The sequence below is a fragment of the Carcharhinus amblyrhynchos genome, chromosome 16, assembly GCF_965287045.1.
Source record: "Carcharhinus amblyrhynchos chromosome 16, sCarAmb.v2.hapA, whole genome shotgun sequence".
In the NCBI taxonomy this organism is placed as follows: domain Eukaryota; kingdom Metazoa; phylum Chordata; class Chondrichthyes; order Carcharhiniformes; family Carcharhinidae; genus Carcharhinus; species Carcharhinus amblyrhynchos.
In genome coordinates, this window is record NC_137339.1 from 13,368,248 (window position 1) to 13,388,529 (window position 20,282).

General features: G+C 41.7%; 1 protein-coding gene across 11 annotated transcripts in view; it reads left to right on the forward strand.

Moving 5' to 3' along the window:
- The first annotated feature begins 260 nt into the window (after positions 1-260).
- The window catches only part of zmynd8 (zinc finger, MYND-type containing 8), a 104,014-nt gene continuing 83,992 nt past the window's right edge, over positions 261-20,282 (forward strand). For 7 of the 11 annotated variants that reach the window (XM_080204711.1, XM_080204722.1, XM_080204719.1 and 4 more), the window contains exon 1: positions 14,031-14,051. Coding sequence is in view for 1 of the 11 variants with exons in the window: in XM_080204714.1 (XP_080060840.1) it covers positions 6,766-6,779 (14 nt within the window). In the remaining 10 variants the exon portion in view is untranslated. Of the gene's footprint in view, positions 280-6,666; positions 6,780-7,202; positions 7,222-12,655; positions 12,675-14,030; positions 14,052-20,282 lie in introns of those variants that run through there. The other 4 variants (XM_080204713.1, XM_080204714.1, XM_080204717.1 and 1 more) reach the window with 4 other exon arrangements.

Sequence of the window (20,282 nt, forward strand, 5' to 3'; positions counted from 1 at the left end):
GAAAACAGTCCTTATTATTGTCATGGCAACAACCACAGAACAAATCAAAAAACTCATGCACTGTGTAATTTATTCTGGTAAAATTTAATAGTGCCACATATTCTATGTATTGAATCATGTGTATTCATAAGTTACCCTCTTTTTTTAAAAATTTGATTCAGCATGGCCCTGAGGTTGGAAGGCCATGGGTCTGATTCTTGGCGTAGTTTATTTAGCTTTTCATTTGATAAAAATTCTTGATCTTATGATGTGAAGAAGAATGGGAAATGGCAGAGCTATGTAAGGTGCCTTTCATTCTGCTATAGTTATAGTTTTTGGACATTTGTCTTTGTTAACCATAGAAAGAAGGATTAACATAATTGTACTGCCAAAGTTGATCATTTATGTTCAAGACATGGCATAGGAAGGTACCAGGTGTCTATTGCATATAGCAATACATGACTTTGATCCTATTTTAACTCCAGCACTGTTTGCAATGGTTGAATTTTGATTGTAATTCAAAGAACTACAGGCCTCATTATAATCTGAATGAATTTAAAGTAAAAGTTAAAGTTTTTTTTGATTTAATTTATTATTGTCACATGTATTAGCATACAGTGAAAAGTATTGTTTCTTGCATACTGTACAGACAAAACATACTTTTCATAGAGAAGGAAATGAGAGAGTGCAGAATGTAGTGTTACACTTATAGCTAGGGTGTAGAGAAAGATCAACTTAATGCAATGTAAGTCCATTCAAAAACCTGATAGCAGCAGAGAAGAAGCCGGTCTTGAGTCCGTTGGTACTTGACCTCAGACTTTTGTATCTTTTTCCCGAAGGAAGAAGGTGAAAGAGAAAATATCCAGGATGTGTGGGGTCCTTAATTATGCTGGCTGCTTTGCCGAGGCAATGGGAAGTGTACACAGAGTCAATGGATGGGAGGCTGGTTTGCATGATGAATTGGGCTACATTCACGACCTTTTGTAGTTCCTTGCAGTCTTGGGCAGAGCAGGAGCCATATCAAGCTGTGATACAGATGCACCATAGAATGCTTTCTATGGTGCATCTGTAGAAGTTGGTGAGAGTTGTAGCTGAAGTGCCAAATTTTCTTAGTCTTCTGAGAAAATAGATGTGTGGGCTTTCTTAACTATAGTGTTGGTATGGGGGTCCAGGAAGGTTGTTGGTGATCTGGACACTTAAAAACATGAAGCTTTCGACCCTTTCTACTTCATCCCCGTTGATGTTGACAGGAGCATGCTCCTCTTTATGGAAGGCGAATGGGATGCTGGCCTTCATAGCGAGGGGGATTGAATATAAAAGTAGGGAGGTCTTGCTGCGGCTGTATAGGGCATTGGTGAGGCCGCAGCTGGAGTACTGTGTGCCGTTTTGGGCACCGCACCTGCGCAAAGATATTTTGGCCTTGGAGGGAGTGCAGAGGAGGTTTACTAGGCTGATACCAGAGTTGAGGGGATTGAGCTATGAGGAGAGGCTGAATAAACTGGGCTTGTACTCGTTAGAGTTTAGAAGAATGAGGGGAGATCTCATTGAGACTTATAAGATGATGAATGGGAGGGATAGGATAGAGGTGGAGAGACTCTTCCCGCTCAAAAAAGACAGTAGGACTAGGGGGCACAGCCTCAAGATAAAAGGGGGGCGGTTTAGAACGGAGTTGTAGAGGAACTTCTTCACTCAAAGGGTGGTGAATCTCTGGAATTCTCTGCCCGTTGAAGTGGTGGAGGCTGCCTTGCTAAATATTTTTAAGACGCGGGTTGATGGGTTTTTGATAAGAGAGGGGATTAAGGGTTATGGGGAGAAAGCGGGAAAGTGGAACTGAGCAGCGACAGATCAGCCATGATCTTATTGAATGGCGGGGCAGGCTCGAAGGGCTGGATGGCCTACTTCTGCTCCTATTTCTTATGTTCTTATGTTCTTATGTTCTTTATGCTTCCTGAAGTCGATGACAATCTCTTTCGTTTTGTTGACATTGAGTTACAAGTAGGCTTACATTCACACTGCAATGAAGTTACTGTGAAAATCCCCTACTGTGAATTTCCCATTGATTTGACTAGCCTGACAGGAAATGGTCCCATTTCGGGAGGGGGTGGTGATAGGTACTGGTGGATTAGCAGGAAACTGATTCAAAGTGGAAATTCACTGCTTAAAACAAGATTATTACTTAACTCATTTGCAAGAAGTAGAACTTCTAAACTATCATAAATCACTGAATAGGCTTCAGCTTGAGTATTCTTTCCAATTCTGGCTACCACACTTTAGGAAGGATGCTAAGGACTTGGAGAGGTACGGGGGAGATTTATCAGAATCATTAAAAATTGAACAATAATCCAAAAGAAAAATATGAATTTAAAGATTAAAATGAGTAATGCAATCACAACCAGAATTGAGTGTGAACTTTAATTGCCACCTTTAAGGTGGCAGGGAGCTTACCAAGCTTGTGTCCCACCCTCAATAGGTGGAACACTTCATTAACATACTTAAATAGGCTCCCACAGTGAAAATGGAGACCTGATTTAAATGTTGCCCTTGCTGGCTAGATTTCTCAGGCTTGGGAAATCCGGCAGTAAAAAGGAGGCAAGAGTTGATTTATTCAGAGTTAAATCCTTTTGATAGAACTCTTTGAGTCAAGAAGAGCAGGAGTACTCCCCTCCCCACCTTGTCAAACTAAGGAAACCTTCCTAGCCTTGCCCAAGCCAATCACATGCTCTCTCCCCACTTCCGTGGCCTTCCCTTAAACATTCATCAATTCCTTGGCCTCCACCCTTCCAATTGCCATTTCTTTCCTCTCCCTCACCATGTCCTGATGTTTCACCCACATCTAATTGCCATTCTCTTCCTCCCACCACCAACCCTTGATTTCTTGCTCCCACCCTCCTGATTGCACTCTCTTTCTCTACCACACTAAACCAAGGCCCAATCTGGAGCTAAGGAATATGTTGCTGATGTAAGATGAGATAAATAGAGTGGGAGGGGACTTATGAGGAGCATCAATACCAGTCTACTTTTTGTGCTGTGAAATGTGTGTAATTCCTTGGTGTATTTGAAACTATTTTCATTCCAGATATAGTAAAAGGTGCCAGGTGCAATCAACAACATGATGATGCAGTTTTGCATCATTAATCCTCTTTCCACATCATATTTGGGTGGCACAATGGTATAGTGGTTAACACATCTGCTTCACAGTGTCAAGGACCTAGATACGATTCCAGCCTTGGGTGACTGTATGTTCACCCCACTTCTCCATGGGTTTCCTCCCACACTCCAAAAATGTCAGACTAGGTTGATCACCCATACTAAATTGCCAAAGTGTTGGAGGATTAGCAGGTTAAATACATGGGATTATGGGGATAAGTCCTGGATGGAATTGTTGTCGATGCAGGCTTGATGGGCTGAATAGCCTCCTTCTGCACTGTAAGGATTTTATGATTCTATTTTATTCCATCTTGTACTGTGTCCTGTTTCATGCATCAGCTCTGTCCATACCAACCTGTTTGGCACTTGGTTTTACAGAACCTTAAACAAAAATATTTTATTCTCATGCTTACATCCTTTCAGAGCCTTGACTCTTCCCTATCACTGTAAGCCCTTCCTGAGCCCTGTGTTCCTATGACCCTTGTTTCCTGTACATCATCTTCCCTTTCTCCCATCATAGTTGTTTTCAGCACTTATACTCTGGAATTATGTTCTTAAATCTCTGCACCCTGCCAACCCAGAGTGGGATTTTCCATCTCTATCAGTAATGGGTATTGTTGCTTCTGGGACAGGAAAGTTTGATGTGTGGCCAAAAGACTTTTATTTGCCCTCCAAATTCTCCCATTCTATCCATGATGATGCCAGCCATGCAGCAGGATCAGAAAATCCTAGTCTCAATCTTTTCCTTCAAGACTGTCCTTAAGAACATAAGAACATAAGAAATAGGAGCAGGAGTAGGCCATCTAGCCCTTCGAGCCTGCCCCGCCATTCAATAAGATCATGGCTGATCTGTCGTGGCTCAGTTCCACTTTCCCGCCCTCTCCCCATAACCCTTAATCCCCTCTCTTATCAAGAACCCATCAACCCGCTTCTTAAAAATATTTAGCGAGGTAGCCTCCACCACTTCAACGGGCAGAGAATTCCAGAGATTCACCACCCTTTGAGTGAAGAAGTTCCTCCTCAACTCCGTTCTAAACCACCTCCCCTTTATCTTGAGGCTGTGCCCCCTAGTCCTACTGTCTTTTTTGAGCGGGAAGAGTCTCTCCACCTCTATCCTATCCATCCCATTCATCATCTTATACGTCTCAATGAGATCTCCCCTCATTCTTCTAAACTCTAACGAGTACAAGCCTAGTTTATTCAGCCTCTCCTCATAGCTCAACCCCAACTCATATTTTTAGTAAAACTTTTGGGCATTTGTGTGTCTTTCTTTACTTCAATATCTCTGCAGCCACAGCAGGGAGCTCTGAAGCTTGTGTTGCCTGCCTGGTGCCAAAGTTAAGGACATCACCTCATGCTGGAGAGATACTTGCAGTGCGAAGAGATGGATCCAGTTGTTGTGGTCCATGTGGGAACCAATGACATAGCTAGAATTAGGTATGAGGTTCTGCTAAGAGAACTGGAAGAGTTAAGGTCCAAAGTAAAATGCAGAAAATCAAATGTAATCATGTCTGGATTGTTACCTAAGCAACCTGCCAATTGGCGTAGGGTGAAACAGATTAGAGAATTAAATGAGAGGCTCAAAATATGGTGTGGGAAGTAGGGCTGCGGACAAGGGTTTAAACTAACTCAGGTGGGGGAGGCTTTGGTTGAAGGGAAACTTAGAAATCCAAAGGGAAATGTTGTAACATTGGAACAGCACAGTGATGTGGGTAAAGATGATCAAAGTGGGATACAAAAAATGTTCGTCAGTGAATAAAGTCAATGCAGAGACTAGACGTAAAAAATGAAATTAAAGATTCTTTACCTGAATGCACAAAGCATCTGTAATAGGATAGATAAGTTAGGACATGATGGTGGAATTTTACAGCCTCGTTCAAGAGAAGCCAGAAATTCCCGCCCGAGGTCAACGGATATTTCCGTTGTCCAACCCTCGCCTGTTCCGATTCCATGGCAGGCAAGGAGTAGAATTTCAGTGATAGCGTTAAATGATTTAGATCTGCTAGCCTTTGATATTCAATAGCATGACCATCCCCACTATCAATATCCTGGGGGCTTATCATTAACTAGACACTCATGTGAACTAACTATATGAGTACTGTGGCTACAAAGAACAAGTCAGAGCGTTGATTGGCATCCCTTCCACAAACAATCACATCCCTCACCACTGATGCACAGTGAACAATGTACAACATCTACAAAATGCACTGCAGGAGTGCACTAAGGCTCCTTAGACAACAACTGCCAAACCAACAACCACTATCTCCAGAAGACAAGGGCAGCAGATATAGAAACGTCACTGCCTGGAAATTCCCCTCCAAGTCACTAACCATCCTGATTTGGAGCTTTATTACCATTTCTTTACTGTTGCTAGGTTAAAATCTTGAAACTCCCTTCCGAGCAGCATTGTGGATGAGAAGGCAGCTCATCACATCTTTCTGCAGGGCAACTAGGGATGGACAATAAATGCTGGCCTAGCCAGTGAAGCTAACTTGCCATAAATTAATTTAAAATGGACATTCTTGCATTGGAGATGATACAGTGAAGGTTCATTAAATTTTACTCTGAGATGAGTAGGTTGTCCTATGTTGAGACGCTGAATAGATTGGTCTTGTATTCTCTGGCGTTTAAAAGAATGAGAAGTAATCTCACTGAAACCTACAAAATTCTGAAGTCTTGATATGTGGATACTAAGAGATTGTTTCTACAGGTCAGGGAATCTAAAACACAGACACCATCTCAGGATGAGGGGCCAATCATTTAGGACTTGAAAATTTCTTCAAAGGGTATGAATCTTTTAGAGCTATTGGATGCTCCGTTGTTGATACAATGGAGGCTGGGGTTTACTGATATTTGAGTCTCAAGGGGAATTCAGGAATATGGGGACTGGTTGGGATAATACAGTGAAGCCCAAGATCAGCCATGCTTGTATCGAATAGCAGAGAAAAGTCTGTGGGGTATGGGGTCTTTCATATTTAACTTCAGCGAAGCAGTGTTTTGAAGTATTTCTTTCTATGCAAGTTATAAAAATTCAAGTCGTTGTTCATTGTGGATCTCTAAGTGTATTATTTTGTTTTAATGAAATCATTTTAAAAACAGCAACAGAAAACAATGGCCTTATTTCATAGATGACTCTGCATATATTCTGATGCTTAGTACTTGAAGAATCCCAGTCATTAGACTGACATAGGGAAATTGTCTTGTTTACATGTAATGGCTCCACATTTTACATTCAGGGAAAAGGACAACAATAAGGTAATTTGTTGAAAATGTACTGCTGCCACAGAAAAGTAGGCTATTCAGTAATTATCCTAGCTGCTTAGAATAGAGCAACAGCTTGATATTTGGTTTCTTTGATATCGTTGCTCTTTACTGCTGAAACTGAGCCAAGCTTTGAATTCAAATTCTTTTCACAGAATGGCTTCTGTCTGCAAATGCTCTGCAGAAGTAACCATTCAGGAAGTGTTCTAGCCAATCAGCTTCAGTTTTATATGGTGGTAAATTAGACTGTCCAATTGCAGTTGAGTTACTTTGGAGACTGACAGATCATCAAGCTTATGTGCCAAGCCCTTCTCTGAGTACTGAGTTACTGTCCACCATGTTTTTTTAAGTATTGACTTAACCCTGTGTTACAGTACAATGCAACCACAGAGGTAAGTACCAAACAGTTTCTTTAAGCTACTTTTAAAGTGTTCAAGCTTATTTACATGTACTTTTATGATCTGGCTGTTTTAAAAAAACTAGCAAACCAAGTACTTTCAGTAGTTGCAATGCTAGTTTTTACTTTTTGCTTCCCTTGGTCACATGTTACTGCCATCCTGTTCAGTAGTGATTCTGTTTAAAGTGTGATCAGCTGTATTTTAAATACATTCCTAAAGGAGGGTGAATTGACTTTTGGTTCATACTGTACTGATCCTCACTAATCAATTGTAGTGGCCTAGCTTCTCTTTAACTGAAGGTGCTTGCCCTATTGTGTAGCTGAGTCACATGCCTGTTGGTGGGCAAATAGAAGAAGCAGATTGCTGCCCTACAGGGAGTCAAAGCAGGCATTAGCTAGTTTGAATTGCAAACAAGATCAGCATCGTCACTAAGAAGGTAGGATACAGATTGCGCTGTCACAGAATTAAATGCAAATCTGCTTCTGTAAGCATATATTTCAGTATATCCCTTTTAGCGTGGCAAAACAAAATGGCAATTTTCATGGGGGAGGGGTAAATGGGTGAGCTTGGAAAGGAACTTATGCACTGTAATTTTGAGATTAAATTAGAGACTGATTGATTATAGTGTAGTATGTGATGTATACAGCCACAACCAGGCTTTCAGAGAAGGAGGCTGTTTATACCTGTGTATGTGATGAATACCTTTGTGCAGAAAAGACACACTGAGATCCATACATGTGCAATCAACAGCACAAGAATGAGGTATACAGATGTGTATGCATCTATTTTTAGTGTTCAATGACACAATGGCTTTGTTTAGTAATTATGAATATTATTTATTCTATTTGTGAATGCAAACTTTATTAATGCACTGTTTTTTCCTGTTTTATTTTCTCTCTATTAGCTGTAGTTAATTTGAATACTTGAGGATCTTGTCCTTGTGGCTCCTGCATCAATAAGGTTTTCCTCTTGATTGGGAGGATAGGAAGTTCTGGCCTGTAACCATCCACCCTGAATGTTGCCATTGCTTCTCTATCTTCATCTTACAATGCAGAATTTCTCTTCTTCCCAGGCAACTTGGCTGAAACTATCACATTTAGTATCTTATGTATTGTGATTTGATCTATAGTTGCCAGGTGGACAGAGTGGCACTATAAATTGGTAATAGTTTCCTTCAGTGCTTTTAATTGTTGAATCTGCTTTATTTCACTCTACAATGAAAACACCCCAGTTCAAATGGATTTTGGATAGCCTGGGAAGAAAAAGAGTTAACTTGTTACCATAGTGTTCTGCAAGTGTGAGTGCAGAAGGAATACAAGATGTCAAGGAAATCTGCTTTTTGCAGCTCTCTTCCAATTGATTTGAATTAAATACGGTACTGCAACAATCACTTAAAACTATTTTTATTCTAAAGTAAAGCATTAAATTACTAGAACAGTGTGTGCCTCTACGAAAATATATTCTTGTTCTTCATTTTTATCTAGTCCTTTTCGCACTTAGCTACACAGGGAAGCATATGCAACAATGAATTAGACATTAGGGTATTCTTCCTGATTTCCCCTTGCTGCCCCTGTGCGGGGGCAGAAGCGCAGACGATTGTTAAAAAATGTCAATGCCTGCAGCAATGCAGCTGTAATCAGGAGTTAATAGTGTTAGGAATCGTGGAGACAATCACGTAGCAAGCCACTTTATGGCATTGTGCAGCCAATGTGCACTGCATTTCCAGCCCCTCTCTTTAATGCTTATTGGTTCTTATAATGTGCACAATTATCAGCCAAGAGCCAAAACGAACTTTAAGCATTTTGATAGTGTAATGCTGAAGGAAGGAAGATGCTGTAAATGTCTGCCAGTTGAGTGAATGGGTTCTGAAATTGGCCCTGTCAGTTGGGCCTGTCCTATTCTTTCTGTATGTCAGTTAAAATATATGCTCGCATTCAGTTGTATAATTGATTTTATAATCAATTGTAAAGAGATTAAAAACTGGAGAAGTGGCATAAGTAGCTGAGATTTGCCAATGCCTAGTTTTTTTGGTTTCTTCAATCCTAACCGCTGTGCACAAAGAAAATGTTTAATTTAATGAACATTAAAATGTGAAACAAGTTACTGGTATTTCAAAATATTCCCACCCACCCCCCTCATAGTTTAAGATTACTGTAAATAATTTTGGCGGTTGATAAAACATTGACTCATCTCAGAAGGTTCTAGATTTTTTTCAGTTGCTTGATTCTGGTTTCACTTTCCTTTTCCTTTTTCAAAAATGTAGAGTCTTATTGTGGCCAGTGAGTTAATATATTGTTTGGGGTGCTGTGGTACTGAGCCGTTCAGACAAGCAGGGCCCAGATGGGTTCTATTTCTGATGTCTGCAGAGTTAGTTAATCTCAGCTGGGCCATCAGGTGAGGGCGCTATATTAGGCCTCTGTATTCCATCAAATAGCGAGCCTTAACTTGATTGCTGTCCAATCACTAGAACTGGACAATAGCACTTTGAGAATACAATAAAATTATTTGCTGTAACAGTGCAAGGCTGCAGGCTCTTGCTTCGAATTATTTGGCAAGTTACTGGGCTGCTGACGTCATGTGTAGTTCCATCACTATACTTTTGGTTTGAGTCCTTTCACTAACCTTTTAATTCTACTCACAGCTTGGACCTCCTGCCTCAAAGTCCTGTTAACATCTCTCACGTACGCCATTTTTCTTGCAACTCAGTGTTTCCGATCAACAGTCATAATACTGAAATGACCATGAGCAAAATCACATGTGGCATCTTATGAGAATGTGGCTACAGTGGACCTTCAAGAATAGTTCTTTTTGACTTGTTTGCAGCTTTTGACACGATTAATCTCACTATTGTCTTTTTAAAATACATTATTGGGATGCAGGCATTGTTGGCTAGTCTAGCATTTAATTGCCCTTGGTGGTGAGCTACCTTCTTAAACTCCTCCAGTCCATGTGGAGTAGCTGTGCCCATAGTACTGTGAGGGAGGACATTCCAGGATTTTGACCCAGTGACAATGAGATAATGGCAATATAGTTCCAAAATCAGGATAGATTGTGGCTTGGAAGAAAACCCCAAGGTGATAGTGTTCCCATATGTCTGTTGCCTTTGTCCTTCTAGACGGTAGTGGTCATTGGTTTTGGAAGGTGTTGCCGAAGGATCCTTGGTGAGTTCCTGCAGTGTGTCAGAGGTGAAGGGAGTGAATGTTCGTGGACAGAGTGCCAATCAAGTGGGCATGGATGGTGTCAAGCTTCTTAAGTGTTGTTGGAGCTGCAATCATCCAGGCAACTGTACTCCATACTCCAACCATACTCCAACTTGTGTCTTGTAGAAGGTGGACAGGCTTTAGGAGTCAAGAAGTGAGTTACGCACCACAGGACTCCTAGCCTCTGATCTGCTCATGTGGCAACAGCATTTGTATGGCTAGTCCAATTGAGGGTAGGTAATGTTATTGAATATAAAGGGCTGATGGTTAGACTCTCTCTCTCATGGGAGTTAGTCATTATCTGGCACCTGTGTGGTGCAAGTGTTAATTGCCACCTGTCTGGATATTGTTGTGGATGAGCAGAAATTTCTCTCAACTAAATTTTGGGAAGGATAAAAGCATTGTCTTTGAGTCCTGCAAAATCTCAATATTTTAGCCACTGATTCCAACCCTCTCCCTCATTATGGAGGCTGAGCCAGACCAATTGCGAAATCACTATCCAATTTGAATCTGAGATGAGCTTGCAATCACATATCCACTCCAACACCAAGCCTCATTCTTTCTACCTCAGTGACATCACTTGCTCTCTCCCATCCCAGCACATCTGAAACCCTCCACCATGGCTTTGTTACCTCAGCAGTTTGGTTCCAGTGCTCTTGTGGTTGTCCTTACCATCTCCTATCCCAATAAACTTGAACTCATCCAAAACTCTGTCTATATTCTAAATGCATCAAACTCCATTCACTTTATCACCCTGAGGTACATTGGCTTCTTGCCTGTGAACACTTTCATTTTAAAATGATCACCTTTGTTTTCAAATGCCTCCGTAGTCTTCCGCACCCCCCCCACCCCCTGCCCCTGTAATCTTCTTCAGCCATATAATCCTCTGAGATCCTTATGCCTCACCTTCTGTCACTCAAACTGAATTAATATTCCCTTCTGACTCCTCTGCACCTTGAGTTGGAAGTTTCAGCAGCTGTATCCTATCCTGAGGATTCCTTCAGAGAACTGTGTTGCTATGCTATCTCTGTCCCTACCTTCAAAAGTTTCTTGGAAAAAATATTAGCTTAGATCAGGCTTTTGGTTTCCCTGAAATTGCCTCACATTTTGATTGTCCGTTTCTTTTCTTTGCGCTCCCCCACCACCACTGCAAACTAATGTGAAAAACTTGTGTTGTAATGTGTTCTCTTTTTAATATTTGAAAAATTTTCAATTGCAGGAACTCGTGTTACACAAAAGTGTGTTTGAGGAAATGTAATGCCACGTATCAATGTGTGCATGATCTGTAGAATTTTCTGTGCCTCAGTAGTAATAGAAATCTGTCAGGCTGCAATAATACAATGATGCCTGGTTAACAGTTGTAACGTGGTGGCCAGTATGCCAATCAATAAGCCTGCACTCCTGGTGCACAGAGTTGTTCCTTTACAAATCATGAAACTTGAGGGCCTAGCCCACGCTGTAGGCCAACAGAAACGTCAGGAGGTGGTGATAAATCTTGTGTTTTTAAAAATCCTATAGATTGTAGAAGGAAGGGAGGGCCTGAGGAAAAGAGGAATTCTGCACTTTTTGAGGCTTGATCTATGTCTGTGTGACTGGGTCAGAAGCCAGACAATAGTAAGGAGTACGTGCTAAACAGCTCTTTGGTAAATACGAGCCAAATTCAAGTAGAGGCTGAGCAGGCAGTCTGCAGTGGAGTGGGGGAGGGGACGTGAAGCATATTCAAAGAAAAATAAATCGTGCACCCAAAACCGCCTGGCCAATGAGTTTTTAAGCTTGTGGACTTCATAGTGCATGGCAGCCACCACTTTTTCTTTTCTTTGAGACACTATGAAAGGAATTTGGTTAAAGTCTCCCGGGAGGGACAGGTCATTTAAATAAGTTGTTAGTCCGCATCAAAGAGCTTGATTTTTGAATGGTTTTCTTTGCTCATTTATCAAGTGCCTAAACTTCTATTTATTGAAAGAATGGTAGAAACCATTTTTACACTGGCATGGTTACTTTGGGTTATTCTAACTTGCAGTGTTCAAACTTAAAGTACCTTGAATGTTCACTCTCAGCCACAGGGCCTGAAGCTCTAGATTAAATATCTTGCCGAAGTAGGTTAAATGTAGCAATTGGCTTCATTTTCATGTGCCATATTTCCCCTTTCCTCCCCCGTGCCTCATTTAATTTGCTGCAGAAGAAAGAACTTTTGAAATGATGACATCAACTCCTGTACCACGAGCTGACCAAGAATAAGATTCTTTGGCTGGACCTACCCAAATCTTATTTTGTCTTTCAATATTTCTAACAAAGTTAAAAATGGCTGCACTGGTAGGGCCTACATGCAACAGCAACGTGTAATGAGAATCATAATTGCAAATGCCACATCAAAGCAGTGCTGTGGAAGACTAATTTTTTTGGCAGCCTTTTAGATCCCCCCCCCTCCCCAATATCCACCTCATGTAATTGTCTGTCTGCATGTTATGTATGCATGTTTTCCTCTTACAATCTAGGCTGCAATGCAGAAAGATGCTGTCTGTAACAAGGTAGCAGCAGCTATACAGCTTTTCGCTGCAAACCAATCATATCCTACCATGTAGTGTTTAACCAATAGCAGCACAGAATAGGTTAAAGATTGACAATTGCTGTAGCCGGACTCAGAAAGGCCTTCTGGAAATTTCCTCCATCTTTGTTCCACCAAAACAAGGTAAATTCAGCCAAGCTGAAGAACTTTATATGTTTTTAGTGTTTAAAAGAAGTTATGATGCTCGCTGTCGTTTATGTAACATACCCTACATGGCTAAAAGGAAGCAATTTCTGCAGTTTTTGTTAACAATGTTGTACTTGATGCTGATGGGATCTGCTGTTCAGGCTGTGAGACAAGAACAGAGAGCCCAGTGCATTAACTTCTTGTGCCCAGGACCCTCCTTTAATGATGTGCTGGCAGCTCTATGCTGCATTATTCTGTTGTTACAATAACTATAGCAAAAACACAAAAATTGTGAATTGATAAAAATACTGATGTAATTCAGTGCCTAGGAGAAGCAAATGTCATGCCCAAGGTAAAAAGCTGGTTCAAACCGGTCTGAGCAAGTCTGCCATTGCTGCATCCACAATAGAGCTGCTTTTTAAAAAATATTTCAAGCCCACTGAATGAGAGTGATGGTCGTGTTGTCAGGATCTGGGCTACATTTTTAGAGCTGTAATGAAAAAGATTAATTTTACACGTATTCAGTTTACAGTCAAAAAATATTTTCTATAAATATCACTGGGATTCTAAATGGCATTTAATACAAATGTAATGTAGGTATGGTTTTGTATTTGTATTTCTTCTGCGTGGAATAGTTCCTGAATTAAAAGCATTGGTTCCATTTAGTACAGTGGCTGCCTTGCAGTGCAGTCTGATGCAGTTACTTTCTGTTGATTTAATAGACTTAATTGTGTCCTAAATGGTTCTGTTATGCAGGATTGCAGGCTTGACAATTGCCAGAGTGATTATGAAGAGTGCCACCATTTTAGACACAGATAGGAGCAGACGGACGGTGCCAGGTTCCATTTTTAGACTCTACATATTGTAAACACTGTGTATAGGACAATTAAATGGTTGATAATGGTATACGCAGGGCAAACTGAGCTTTCCGACTGTATTCAGGATTTCTGTTTGTTTTCTTTCAAAATAACCTGAAAAAAATCTGGGGGAAATTAATTCTACAATTCATTTGAGTATTTATATTCTTAAGCCTTCAGTATTTCTAAAACCAAGGGACTATTTGCTTATTTAATTGGGGATTTTATATGGTTGTGTGGATAGTGCAGGCAAGGTGACCTGTACAAAGCCATTCTTTTTGTTGAGGCATTTTTGATGAATCCTTGAATGCACTTTCCTTCTGAGTTTGTGCAGGCACATAAGATATTGATGCTGTTATTGTTCGGTGGTAAATAGCCAGCAATCTTCTGCTACAGAGTATCTTTGTTATGAATTCATCTGGTTGCATGATGTTGTAATCTATTTGCTATCATCACAAACCTCTGTAATATGAACATAGACCACGGTTTTGATGCAAAAGGAAGTAGTCTGTGCACGGTAAGTAATGGGAGGTTTTCTACTTATTCCTTTTAAAATATTATATTTGCTGTGTTGTCAAATCAAATGACAGTCAGAATGGGTTTAGACCATAATTTGAGGTTCAGTTGATTTACATAATTCATGTGCCGTGCTAGCCATTCGACGTAGGACATGTAACATACAATTGTGTACATGATACTAAAATGAGAGAGTATTGTGGGTTAAATCTTAAGGTCCACATTCTGAGTGCAACACCTGCCTCCACCACCCCAGATATAAACTGCAAGTTTTGTTTCCTGGGTCTGACTAATTTTATATTGTTTGCAATCCTATAAACTGCTTTGCAAGTCTCTTCTGCTTCTCTATTATGGACTGAATTGTTTGTTTTATTTGTAGCCCATAAATGTTTTAAGTATTCCATTACATCATTTTGTAGAATAAAATTACACACAATTCTTCATACAGCAGATATACGAGATATGTTATAACTCATTCGGCATGTCAAATATCACGAGTTGAAGATAACTGAAAAACCAGAGAGCAACAGATGGTTATTTCAGTTTTGCCAGTGGGGCGATTTATTATGTTGATGTATTTATAACACAGTTGAATCATTTATAAAGCATTGTGATTGGGGAGAAAAATCAATGGAAGATTCCAGTCGTGAGAAGAACAGATACAAAAAAAGTAAACAAGTGCACTGAGCACTAATGCAGCCTGCTGCATAAGCACCTGCAATTGCTATTTTTATAGATTGTTGTTTAATCATTATCTGTCTACTTTCACCTCCCACCACCCTGAAACATTCTTCTTGCTCCTGTAGGCACTAGCTCATGCTGAACTATGAATTCAATAATATTTGGCCAAATGGTCATTTTTTGTATGTGAGCCTTAAAATGAGTGTCAGCATTTTGGTGTTATCTTGGTAGAGACTGATCACTTTCTAAAAAAGGGATTCAAACTTCCAGTTACTCTTTGAAAAAATGATATCACAAGATTTCACATTTTAAAACTTTGAGTACAATGGCTAAAAGCGCTATTGACAAAATACTTTTCTGTAGTCACTCTTTACTTTAAAGAGAAGAATATTCCTCTTTATATGCTTGCCACACATCACATACACCATGGAATCACAACCTTTGTAGTAAGCAGTCCAAAGTTGCTCTCTGCTTCCAATGGGTACCATCTTCCTGTTTCACCTGAGAGGTGATGGCCTAGTGGTATTATCGCCTCACTATTAATCCACAAACTCAGCTAATGTTCTGGGGACAAAGGGTCGTATGGAATCGAAACGTCAGCTTCTTTCTGTCCTTACAGATGCTGCCGGACCTGCTGAGATTTTCCAGCATTTTGATGTTCTGAGGACCTGGGTTCAAATATCACTACAATAAATGTTGGAATTTGAATTCAATGAAAAATATCTGGAATTAAGGATCTACTGATGACCATGAAATCATTTGTCAATTGCCGGAAAAACCCATCTGATTCGCTAATATCCTTTCGGGAAGGAAGTCTGCTGTCCTTGCCTGTTTGAAGTCTCTCAACACCAGGTTAAAGTCCAACAGGTTTATTTGGTGGCAAAAGGCACTAGCTTTTGGAGCGCTGCTGCTTCGTCGGTTAAGTGGGAGTTCTGTTCACAAACAGGGCATATAAAGACACAACACAATTTACAAAATAATGGTTGGAATGCGAGTCTTTACAGGTAATTCAGTCTTAAAGGTACAGACAATGTGAGTAAAAGAGGGTTAAGCACAGGTTAAAAAGAGATGTGTATTGTCTCCAGCCAGGACAGGTATGAGATTTGGCAAGCTGTGGGGGTTGCAGATAATGTGACATGAACCTAAGATCCCGGTTGAGGCCGTCCTCCTGTGCAGAACTTGGCTATCAGTTTCTGCTCAGCAACTCTGCGTTGTTGTGTGTCGTGAAGGCCACCTTGGAAAACACTTACCCAAAGATCAGAGGCCAAATGCCCATGACCGCTGAAGTGTTCCCCAACAGGAAGAGCGCACTCTTGCCTAGTGATTGTTGAATGGTGTTCATTCATCTGTTTGTCGTAGCGTCTGCATGGTCTCCCCAATGTACCGTGCCTCAGGACATCCTTTCCTGCAGCATATCAAGTAGGCAATTTTGGCCGAGTTGCAAGAGTATGTATCGCGTACCTGGTGGATGGTGTTCTCACATGAGATGATGGCATCCGTGTCGATGATCTGCATGTCTTGCAGATGTTGCTGTGGCAGGGTTGTGTGGTGTTGTGGTCACCGTTCTCCTGAAGGCTGAGTGGTATGCTGCAGACAATGATTTGTTTGAAGGCAAGAAGTGGGGGTGTGGGGATGGCCTTGGCAAGATGTTCAACATGTTATTGATGAAGATGAACCTCTCACCAAGACCATCCTACATCCCCACTTCTTGCCTTCAAACAACCGCACAACCTCAAACAGACCACAGGTGCAGCAAACTACCCGGCCTTCAGGAAAATAGTGACTACAACACCACACAATCCTGCCACAGCAACATTTGCAAGATGTGCCAGATCATCAACATGGATGCCATCATCTCATGCGAGAACACCATCCACCAGGTACGCGGTACATACTCTTGCAGTGTTGTCTACCTGATTATGCTGCAGGTAAGGATGTCCCGAGGCATGGTACATTGGGGAGACCATGCAGACACTACAACAATGGATGAATGAACACCGCTCGACAATCGCCAGACGAGTGTTCTCTTCCTGTTGGGGAACACTTCAGCGGTCACAGGCATTCAGCTTCTGATCTTTGGGTAAGCGTTCTCCAAGGTGGCCTTCATGAAACACAACAACGCAGAGTCACTGAGCAGAGACTGATTGCCAAGTTCCGCACACATGAGGATGGCCTCAACCGGGATCTTGGGTTCATGTCACACTATCTGCAACCCCCGTGACTTGCCTGGACTTGCAAAATCTCACTAACTGTCCTGGCTGGAGACAATACACATCTCTTTAACCTGTGCTTAATGCTCTCTCCACTCACGTTGTCTGTCTGTACCTTTATAAGACTTGATTACCTGTAAAGACTTGTATTCCAACCATTATTTTGTAAATTGAGTTTGTGTCTTTTATATGCCTTGTTTGTGAACAGAACTCCCACTTGCCTGATGAAGGAGCATCACTCCAAAAACTAGTGGTGTTTGCTACCAAATAAACCTGTTGGACTTTAACCTGGTGTTATGAGACTTCTTTCTGTGTTTACCCAAATCCAATGCCGGCATCCCCACATCGTGTTTATCTGGTCTGGCATACAGATCCAAATCCACAGCAATGTGGTTTATTCTCATCTGCCCTTGGGCAACTAGAGATAAGCAGTAAATGCTGGCCGGCCAGCCAGCAGCTCTCACGTCCCACAAATGAATTTAATAAAAAATTTCAATGATTCTTATTTCCCTGCCTAGGTGAGAATGAATCTTTGGATGGCTGCAGGATGTGTCACTTCACCCGGAGACCATCTCCCTCCTGCATTTGGCTCTAATAGTGCTCGAGGCATCATTTCTTTGCTGACCAGACAGAACAGCTGTCTGTAATTTTGATTTTGCAGGGAAGCCTGTAACTTGATCTTCCCCTGTCATCCTCCCCATGGCAACTAGGTAGAAATGGTAATTAGGTACTCTTGACCTCTAGTCTCTTTCATCTTGGATGTAATTGGGCATTTAACAGCACAACTGTTAAAATCTGATACTAGTGTACCTTTCTAGGACTTTTTGGGAGACTTGGGCTTGGATTTTTGCTTTCAAGTGCTGCATCACGTCAGCAGGGAGAAAGAACTATGAACGGTGGGAGCTTCTTTCTTGCAGAATGGATGCAGGGTGGTGCTTGTTCCAGTGCCCCCAAATGCAGTTTAGAGCTGGGCTTAAGGCAGTCCAGTGCTGCAGCGGATTGTGTAACAGGCCCACCTTGGTTTTCTGGGACTTCACCCCAGTTGCTTTTAAAAACATTAGGTCATGGAGTCTAGATCCCACATACTCATCAGCCCTTGCCATGCATGCTAACTTCATAACCATTGACCACAATGGTAGTTCCATTGTGAATGGAGATTTTTTTTGACGTAGTGATATTGAGTCATATAGGGGGGAATTTTTCTGTTCCTCCCACTATGGGAATCGTAGCGGGCAGGGAACAATTTAGTATTTAGTAAAGGAGAACCAAAGAAGTGATGAAAGGAAAAGAGAATATGAATACAAGCTAGTGGGAAACATAAAATGGATTATAAAAGCCTGTTTAGGTGTGTGGAAAAGAAAAGGTTAGCAAGGACAAATATGGTTCCCTTACAGGTGGAGATAGGAGAATTTATAACAGAGAATAGGGTGGAGAAACGAGCCCATTGTGTTGTGCATCTTGCAGAAAATCTTTCAGAAATACCAGCGATTTAAGTGACTTGTGAAAATGAGAAATTGAAATAAATTAGTATTAATAAGGAGGTAGTACTCAAAATTAATTTGTTTGAAGATTGATAAATCCTCTGGACCAGATGAGCTTCATCCCAGAGTGTTGAAGGAGGTGATTTTTCAGATAACTGGTGGCAGAGTAGTTAGCACTGCTGCCTCTCAGGCAGGGACTGGGTTCAATTCCTGGATTGGGTCACTGTCTGTGCAGAGTCTGCAGATTCTCCCGTATCTGCATGGGCTTCCTCCGAGTGCTCTGGTTTCCTCCTATAGTCCAGCTGGTTAGGTGCATTGACCATGCTAAATTCCCCCTCGATGAACTCAGACAGGTGCTGGAGTATGGGGACTAGGGGATTTTCGCAACAACTTCATAAGAACATAAGAACATAAGAAATAGGAGCAGGAGTAGGCCATCCAGCCCTTCGAGCCTGCCCCGCCATTCAATAAGATCATGGCTGATCTGTCGCTGCTCAGTTCCACTTTCCTGCCCTCTCCCCATAACATTGCAATGTAAATGTAAACCCATAGAACATAGAACACTACAGCACAAACAGGCCCTTCGGCCCACGAGTTGCGCCGATCACATCAACACCTGCCAATCTATAGACCTATCTATAACCCCCAATCCCATTAAATTCCATATACTCATCCAGAAGTCTTTTAAAAGACCCCAGCAAGTTCGCCTCCACCACCACTGACGGCAGCCAATTCCATTCACTCACCACCCTCTGAGTGGAAAAACTTACCCCTAACATCACTTCTGTACTTGCCTCCCCGCACCTTCAATCTGTGTCCTCTCGTAGCGACCATTTCAACCCGGGGAAATAGCCTCCACCCTATCTATTCCACTCAACATTTTATAAACTTCTATCAGGTTGCCTCTCAACCTTCGTCTCTCCAGGGAAAAGAGTCCCAGCTCCCTCAACCTAACTTCATAAGGCATGCCTCCCAGTCCAGGCAACATCCTTGTAAATCTCCTCTGTACCCTTTCAATAGCTTCTACGTCCTTCCTATAGTGAGGCGACCAGAACTGCGCACAGTACTCCAAATGAGGCCTGACAAGGGTCTTATAAAGTTGCAGCATTACCTCCCGATTCCTAAACTCAGTCCCTCGATTAATGAAGGCCAGTACACCATACGCCTTCTTGACCACATCCTCCACCTGCGAGGCCAATTTAACAGTCCTGTGGACCCGGACCCCAAGATCCTTCTGCTCTTCAACACTACTAAGACTCCTGCCCTTGATAGTGTACTCATTCATCCTGTTGGTTCTGCCAAAATGGACGACTACACATTTATCCACGTTGAAGTCCATCTGCCACTTCTCTGCCCAGTCCTGCATCCTATTTATGTCCTGCTGCAACTTTTGACATCCTTCCAGACCATCCACAACACCACCGACCTTCGTGTCATCAGCGAACTTACTTACCCATCCCTCCACTTCCTCATCTAGGTCATTTATGAAAATGACAAACAGCAAGGGTCCTAGAACAGATCCCTGGGGCACTCCACTGATGACTGACCTCCATGCTGAAAAAGACCCATCCACAACCACTCTCTGCCTTCTGCAGGCAAGCCAGTTCTGGATCCACAAGGCCAAAGGCCCTTGGATCCCCTACCCCCTCACCTATCTTTTGTTATCAAAACTACTGAAAAGGGTGGTGCCACTTCAGACTGAGACGGAGAGGAATTTCTTCACAGGGTGCTGAATCTTTGGAATTCTGTATCCCAGAGGGCTGTGGAAGCTCAATCATTGAGCATGTTCAAGAGAGGAAATTGATTAGATTTCTGGATACTGATGACATCAAGGGATGTAGGATGGAGGTTGTGGGAACG